This window comes from Actinia tenebrosa, unplaced genomic scaffold (genome assembly GCF_029948245.1).
Source record: "Actinia tenebrosa isolate PJP-AT-01 unplaced genomic scaffold, QUT_ActTen_1.0 PGA_scaffold16__25_contigs__length_10494907, whole genome shotgun sequence".
In the NCBI taxonomy this organism is placed as follows: domain Eukaryota; kingdom Metazoa; phylum Cnidaria; class Anthozoa; order Actiniaria; family Actiniidae; genus Actinia; species Actinia tenebrosa.
Genome location: NW_028292576.1, coordinates 8511240 through 8520192, shown reverse-complemented (window position 1 = coordinate 8520192; position 8953 = coordinate 8511240). Strand labels below are relative to the sequence as shown.

Sequence of the window (8953 nt, the reverse complement as noted above, 5' to 3'; positions counted from 1 at the left end):
AATTGTTTGTCCTTTACAACGTAAATTGTACGGATGATGGAGATGACAGTAAAGTATCATCCAGGAAAAATATTCAAAGCTATCAAAAATAAACTGTTTGAACTGTGCATCAGTAACTAGATAGTCAAAATGAAAATTGAATGAATTCTTTGATGAGTTTAAAATTAGATGAATTAAAATAATTATGAATGAAATTGCATATATTGCCAATAAAAAAGATGAATTCACATGTTTAGACTAAACAAAATTGATGCTTCAAATAATATTACAGATGTTAGCGGTTTGAAATGCAGCTGAGGTTAATGGGTTAATGAGTTTTCTTATTGTCACTGGAAAAAACGCATGTACGACTTACGCATATTAAAAATACATCGTCCGCGTTTTTTCCTGTGTGTATCAACGCATATAACCTCACTTTCATGACATCAAAGCAAAACAATGATTGAATTAATGTGGTCGCAACATTGATGTCATGCGTTAGGAGAAAAAATTGACACATATGACTGAGATGGACCTGCATGCACTCCCCCCTCGTAAGTCGTAAAAACAAGCCAACATCCATCATAATTCAGTTGAAAAATTATTGATTTGTTTTGAAAAGTTTTGATTGCAATAAATTGAAACGGAAACCTCACATCGGATATACTCAGTTTGGGGTATTGTATTTGCTCCCCAGGTAAATATGGGGCAAAGCCTAGTGCAAAGTTGATTTCATATGTGCCCTTCATTTGACAATAGGGCAAATATAGGGCAAAAACGGTTATCATATATCCCCACTGGGTAAATGCGTCTAAACTAAGGGCAAATATATAACATATTCACCCATGTGTTCAGATGTATGGCAAAGCAATGGCAAATTTATTAGAAATTTACCCCGACCTTTGCCTGCATAGGCAAATGTATGGGCAAATATAGAGCACCATATTTGCCCAACATTTGCCAAGCGGACATATGATGACCAAATCCATTATTTCGTCGAGTGGAAATTATTGATGCGTGAATCGCTCATGATCGCTATCAATTTCTGACATATGTTTCCATTAAGCGCTGAAGTTTATGCTCCAGTGAACTCCACTTGAGGTTGTGCATGCTCTTTTATGAGCCAACGGATATCATGGTCAGTTGTAATCTATATGAGCCACGCGTGGTGGCATAGCGTTTTGACAACATGGCGGACGAAGAAAGAGTCTTGCTTACTTTACTTTAGCCAAGCGAAGATCAAATTTGAAGCAGAAAAGATCTCATCGTTTTTGGGTGAGACATATCTTCAAAAACAGAAAACAACAGGGTTTTTACCACAACCTATTCGATGAGCTATTCGATGTCAGTACTTTTGTCCTGGCTATTCTGTACGATTCATAAGCTTATAAACAGCACAATAAAAAATATTAAGGCTGCACTATCATGACTTTCAGCCATGCTGTGTAGAAATAACGCAAGGCCAATGTTTTGCTTTGTTTAGTACGTCGCTATGACTACCACTACTGACAGGTGCGACATTTCGATCGCTCGATCGCTGAAAAGCGTTTCCATATAATCGCTCACGATCGCTGGCATCATTTTCAGCGATCCGGCGATCGTGAGCGATCATATGGAAACCAGGATTTACGCGTTTTTCGTGCTTACAAACATCCCTTGTGCAACTAGCATGACTCGCAAAAAAAAAAAAAAAAAAGCTTGTCCGGGGTAGACACGGTTATGCCGAACCTTGTCTGATTTATAATATGCGCAAGACCACCTGAAAAAATATCTTTATAACTTTCTTTGTTAGCTATAATCTCGATCAAAATATATGCGCATAAACACTAAATGGTGGCATTTCTTGAAAAACGCGAACTGAAAAGCAATTATTTTAAGAAAAGGTCAATTCAATGTCGCAATAAAAAACTTGGCTATCAGCTCGCTGTGTGGCAATTATGCTATAGTCACTTTTCTGTCTTTTGTCAGTATGTCACCAGATCCAATCAAATATAAGTAGAGTTAACCTAGAGTGCTCATAGACTAAATATCAGTCTCGTTTTGGTTGGCTGAAGATATACTCTTAATGAAGTGCGTGATTACACTTTGTTAAACAACGCCAACCTATGTTGAGCTAGTTTGCTAATTAGTCTCTGCTTTTTGCAAGGTTTTCTGTATTTTGTCCGATTCTTTTCAACCTTTTTGTGCAAACTCTGATCTCCTGCCATCATTTGCAGACTTTGTTTGGACAACAGTGCAAATATTGAAATTCGCAAGGCAAATCCATTAGTTTATAACGCTAAGTTTGAATATTGACTAGTCTCAGTTAAGAGCAAAATGGCAGATACGAGGTACGAGCTAACGGAAGACAACAAGTCTCCAAGACCCGTATGGAAAACCAGAGCCATACTTGCACTGAAGATTCTATTGGTTGTAGTGGTGTTCTTCATTGGCTTCGTAATAGGATACTTTGTCATGAAAGGTTCTATTCCGAAAGACCGAGCGGAAAGTTCGTCTAACACTGCAGCTGCAGATTATAATGAATACGCCACAAGACTTGCGGAATCACTTCAGGCAAAAAATATCGAGGAATTCTCCAAGTAAGTCAAGTTGGGTTTGATACTATGAGCTAATGATTTATTAGTCGAAGGAGTCACCAAAAATATCAAGACATTCCGGCTATTGAATGTTTAGTTGTGTTACAGTCATCAAGCAAGTCCCGCTCGGCTGAGTGGAACTGCCACATGAAACTTTATCAATCACTTCCTTTTTTTTTTTTATATCGATCGATCTTTTTCATTTGGTTTCTGCGTAACGTGCAGGTTTTCTTTTTATTAGTGGAATGAGGTGTTTCTTAATAATCAAGTAGTGTTTAAACTTTGAATTTTAAATTAAGTACTTGTGATATTTGAATTGCAAAAAAGCCAAGCCCTGAATACATTATGCAAAAGAGCAAACATGGATTTCCGTGTCATGAGTGCAGCCCACAGATATCCGAAACTCAATTGTTTAGGGTATCGACAGAATTACAGTAAATACGATATACACTTATTTCAATAAAGTTAGTCACCCGAAAAGCTACAAAGCTGAGACCAACAAGGATTATGGATAGTTACATTTTACATGTTTAACCGCTTTAATAACTGTTGATGGATTTTAGATCTTTTACCAGTTACAGTCTCACCTCTTCTGAGCATCCTCAAGCTGCAATTTGTATCAAAAGCTTTACTTGTTTGATATGAAAAGTTTCCCATGATCCTCAGTGATCTCAGCTTTCTAGTTTTTTTGGTGACTAACTTTATTGAAATAATTGTATAATATTACTGCTGTTTTCCATCTGCGAACTTGGTAGTTACGAGTTGCACGTAAAATTGGGCACGCTGAGATTTGCACGTAAAATTGAAAACGTTTGAAATTTTTTCGCTGCCGTTAATCAAAAAATAATCATTCGGTACCATATGTGTTGCTGACTAGCGGCAGTGAAAGACCGATTTCACAACAAGCCATTGAGATGTCTGAGTTTGCAGAATATCGAAAATCTATTAGACGCTATTAACAGTATGGTTGGGTCAAATGCTGAGTAAATGTTGCGTCAAATAATGGGACTGTTTTTCATGGTTTGGCAAAAACGCTGGGTTAAAATTTTGGGTCATATTTAATAGAGGGGATCCCTCTATTAACTATTAACGCTCTATTAACGCTGGGTCAAATTTAATACAGCCGGCATGAACGTTAGAGTGGTTTTCAAAAACCCGTGAAATACACTTTAGCGTTTTACACTTTAATACACTTTATTGTCCGCATTTTCTTTTGATTTTCTTTGTGTTTTCGGTGTATTACAATTTATTACACCTTAGTTATTACACTTTGTTTCACGGGTTTTTGAATACCACTCTGACTATAATAAATAGGGTTTTAATAAGTTGAATAAGCACCGCTCATTATTTAATAGATAATTACTGAGGCACGCAGCATTCGTAGGTTTAATGCAGGCAGCTGAGGGCGTAGCCCGAGTGATTATCTAGTATAGTTATTGTTCTTATCAAAATCCAATTGTTTTCTTTCTAGCTTGTTTACCATAGAAACAAAGCCAGTAATGAATGAACTAAATATGTCTGATTTTCCTCTATGCATTCGTTGGGATAATGCAGACTGAAAACAATGGATTTTAATAAGATCAGTAATTATAATAATCGAATTCTCCTTTCCGCAACAGGTATTTTACCAAACATCCTCACATGGGAGGCACAACGCAGAACGACAAACTGGCATACTACATTCGGGATAAGTGGCTGTCTTACGAGTTTAACGTGGACTTGGTTCGCTATGACGTGTTATTGTCAATGCCTCGTAAGGATAAGCCAAACGCTGTCAAAGTGATCAACACCACAAACAACGATGTTCTTGTTAATATAGAGGGCCCTGAGAAGGTAGGTGGTTAGGGTGCCGGTGTCATTTAATTAAGAGAGAATTCTTTTCGTATTTAAGCAGTGAGCGCCAAAAACTATTTTCTTGAAGAAAGACTGTTGTACAGGGCTAAAATCTCGTTATTCAGAAAGTTTAACTTGTTTGGAAGTGGAGATGACCGATGAAAGTGGAATCAAAGTGTTAACCCAAAGCAAAAATGTTATTCGAAAATGAGGTTTAGGCCTTCATTTGCTTTATTTCCCATACATTTTCTATAAAAAAGCCTAACAAACCTACATTCTAACACAAATGCAACAAAACATCTTTATACAATTGAAAATACCGCTTCAAACAGGCATTTCATCATAATACATCAGTTTCTAACTGTTTAAAAAGGTTTTGAGTGTTAACCCAAAACGAAAATTGGGATCAAAACTCATACGAAAGTCTAGTTTTTGGCACTTTTTGCCATTATTGCTTATTATTGAAAAAAATTTTCTCTTAATGAGTAATATAACCTAGCATCAGAGCCATTATAACAGTGAAAGCACCCCAGAAATGCATTAAACTCATCGAAATGCATTCTGGCGAAATAAGCTAGCCAGCTACTTCACATTTATTGAATCTCATATGCTACGCTTTAGACCAAGGAAGCAAGTGAAAATGATTCTTCAGTGGCATCACCTTTTCTCGCTTATTCGCCTCCTGGTGACGTCAGCGGTGATCTGGTTTACGTCAATTATGGAAGAGTCGAAGACTTTGTTGAGCTAGAGGCTTTGGGACAAAACTGCTCAGGAAAGATTGCAATAATGCGTTATGGAAAGATATTTCGTGGTAATAAGGTGAGGGACTAAAGGCTCCGATCAAATGTCGAACTTCACGTGATGTCAGAACAGCCATGTTGGAGTACCTTTGACATTAGGCTTTGTCGTTAGTTCATTATGTTAGGTTCACCAATATGGCTGTCAGATAACTCTCTAGGGAGTGAAAAAGCTATATTCAAAACGAGGGATGATAATAAAAGGCGGTCTTCTTTTATTTCATAAGGTTGGGCTCACGTTTACCTTACTACTTCATGTAAGACGACTACACATGAAATGGCACTATTCCGTAAAAAGTTTAAGATTTGGGTTGAGGGTTAGGGTTTGGATTAGGGTTTCAGGACGTTATAATCAATAATTAATAATCCAATAGTGCCATTTCATGTAGTATTACATGAATTACTAACCCATGCTTTTAATATTTTTAATATTATTATTATTGATATGGCATGGGGAATAGTGATGCTCCTACCCAAGGTAGACCAGAATGCACGACGAAGAAGAAATGAATAGGACTAAATCGGCTTATTTTTCGCAACCACTTTAATTAAATTTCTGATATTGCTCCAACAGGTTGCAAATGCTGAAAGCTATGGTGCAAAGGGTGCCATTTTATTCTCTGATCCCGCTGACTATGCTCCCGGGGGCGTCGACAACACATTCCCTAAGTCATGGTGGTTACCGGAGACTGGCTCCCAGAGAGGTAGTATACTTGGAATAAACGGTGATCCATTGACACCCGATCTGCCATCCAAAGAAGGTATATACAGAATCCCAAGGAATAAAGCCAAGGGAATTCCAGGAATACCAGCTCAACCAATGGGATACGGCGATGCGATCAAGCTACTCAGCATAATGACAGGTAAGAAACTCCACCCCCTACCCCCAACGTACAAAATGTTTTGTTTTCTTTTTGGTGGGGGGGGGGGGGGGGGGGGAGAAGCAGTTATTATCTTCAATCAAGCTAATTAAGGACGTCCATGGGCAAAAGATCCCATCGTCAGATTTTTAAAAACTTTTGCACGATGAAAGTACATCATACTAGAAGTCAAATAAGCAAATAAAAAATAGGGGTCCCCGACTTCGTTAACAATGCGTGGAGGTTCACCCTTTTTACTGCAAAAATTCTTCCCGGTATTTAGTAGATAATATATATAGTTTTCGAAATTTGACTTGAATTGGATGTTATAATCATCATAGGACCCGAGGCACCAGCAGCATGGAGAGGAGGCCTTGCCATTACTTACAGACTCGGTCCAGGCTTTAAAGACAGTAATGTAACCCTTAGATTGATAGTAAACAACCAATTTGTCGTCCGTCCAACGTATAACGTGATTGGTACAATTAATGGTAGGGAAGAACCAGACCGTGTGGTGTTGCTAGGCAACCATCGTGACGCATGGGTTTTTGGTGGAGTCGATCCTTCAAGTGGGACAGCAGTTATGATGGAATTGTCGCGTGGTGTTGGCGAGCTGATGAAAACAAGCTGGAGGCCAAGGAGAACTATCATGTTTTGTAGCTGGGGGGCTGAAGAGTACGGGCTCATAGGATCATGGGAATGGGTGGAGGAAAATCAAAAATGGCTGGGAGATAGAGCAGTTACTTACATCAATTTGGACTCGGCAGTATCTGGCAATTACTCCTTCTCTTCTAGTGGGAATGCGTTATTAACAGGTCTAATTATGGAGCAGGCGAAGAAAGCGACTGACCAAAACCAGGGCGTGTCCCTCTACGAGGCGTGGAAGAAGCGAATTCCTGGAGAAGGCGGAATGCCGCGTTTTGGATCACTTGGTTCCGGTTCTGACTATTCTCATTTTGCGCATTTCCTTGGAGTCCCATCTATTGATATAAGGTATGTGTTCAGGTCGATGAACGTCTCTGGCTACCCTGTTTACCATTCGGTGCACGACACTTTCTATTGGCAGAAAACATTCACCGATCCTTACTTTAAGTCTCACTTGACCGTATCGCAAATTGCCGCACGTATCCTAGTTGCTGCCTCGGATTCTCCCCTCTTGCCATTCACTTTGGCCCCCTATTCAGCAACACTATTATCTGGATTCAAGAATCTGAAAAAGAACGAAGGAGCTCAGCTTCAGTTACATAACATCACGTTAGACCATCTGGAAGAGGCAATTAATATCTTCAAAAATGCGACGGACGTCTTTGAATCCAAAATAAAAGAAATGAAAGTGTCCAAGGACTTTGCGAAGATAAGAGCTTTGAATGATCAAGTGATGTTGCTAGAACGGACTTTCATCTGGCCTTATGGGTTGCCCGGCCGCTCTGATGTCCGTCATGTGATCTTTGCTCCTTCCTTACACAACCAGTATGGTTCTTCGACATTTCCTGGAATTGGTGATGTGCTGTTCGACATTGTCAAGACAGGCAACTGGCAGGAGGTGAAACGCCAGATCTCGATCATTACCTACAGCATTCGAGCAGCTTCCAAGGCTGTTGGATGGATGTATTAGTCAAGTCTGTCTCCCCCCTCCCCCTCCCCCAACAAGTTTAGCTTGATCCTTGCCCTAATAGTTATCATACATGATCACTAGAGATTCCAGTTGCTGAACAGTTGCTGAAAGAAGAACCCTTTCAATACTCATGATTTTTGTAATAGAAAACTTGTAACAAAAAAAAAAAAAAAAAGATTTCCTTGCATAACCACATACATGTTAAAGGGAATAGCCCTCCCCGGCTTGGGTATAATGTTTTCCCATTTCAGACCATGTGCCATTCCCTTGAGAATAAGATTCTTTGTTTAAGTTGTATCAATATTCATGTGCCTTCTCATATGCAACCAAGCGTAAGCATTTAACAAATAAATGATACTCTAGGGAATGACACATGGACTGAAATGGGGAAACATTATGCCCGAAGCAAGGTGGTCTATTCAATAATGAGGAATAGTAAAGTTCTATATAAGTTTCATTGATGAAAGTTTTTTCATGGTACTTTAAAGGGAAGTATTTGATATTTTTATGAATATTAAAATGAGTCTCTGTGACACCATCTACTCAACAGTAAACATCACTCAATACATTTCTTTGTAGTCTAAGATCAAAATATCTGCTATTTTATGCTTAGAATTAAAGAATAAAAATCACTGGCATTGAACAAAAAAAGAAACAATAGACTGTTTTCTCAAGGTTGCGTGCACATCCAACTTGATGGGCCACAAAATTGAAAAATGTAAATTCAGTAAAATTGAGAAGCCGGTTTTACAATTAAAGAGGAGTATAATCAATTTTATTAATTCTTATCGAAAAAAAAATCATAAAAATGTAATATGATTCTTATCATACGCTCCTGTTCTGGTATCGTGGAGTGTCAAGTTCTTAAATTGGATGCGCATGCAACCTTCAGAAAACAATCTATTCATTAAAATTAAAAGCTTTTAAAAAACTGATGCTGAGTCCAGGAATCAAACCCAATTTAGACCCAGGAGAAAAACCCTCGAATCAAGGGAGAGACCTAACAAACTCTACTCACATGTGATGCTGAGTCCAGGAATCAAACCCAATTTAGACCCAGGAGAAAAACCCTCGAATCAAGGGAAAGACCTAACAAACTCTACTCACATGTGATGCTGAGTCCAGGAATCAAACCCAATTTAGACCCAGGAGAAAAACCCTTGAATCAAGGGAGAGACCTAACAAACTCTACTCACATGAGATGATGACTCCAGAAATCAAACCCGAGACCTTAGATGCAGAGTGAATGGGAGACAAGAGTATTAGGCCAAACAAAAAAATAAGTGTGTTCCC

General features: G+C 38.6%; 1 protein-coding gene across 1 annotated transcript; it reads left to right on the top strand.

Moving 5' to 3' along the window:
* The first annotated feature begins 2010 nt into the window (after nucleotides 1-2010).
* On the top strand, nucleotides 2011-8117 carry LOC116299244 (glutamate carboxypeptidase 2). The gene is made up of 5 exons (XM_031707874.2): nucleotides 2011-2558; nucleotides 4175-4388; nucleotides 5010-5207; nucleotides 5760-6048; nucleotides 6387-8117. The coding sequence occupies exons 1-5, from the start codon at nucleotides 2296-2298 to the stop codon at nucleotides 7658-7660; spliced, it is 2238 nt and encodes a 745-aa protein (XP_031563734.1). The 5' UTR covers nucleotides 2011-2295; the 3' UTR covers nucleotides 7661-8117.
* The last annotated feature ends 836 nt before the right edge of the window (nucleotides 8118-8953 follow it).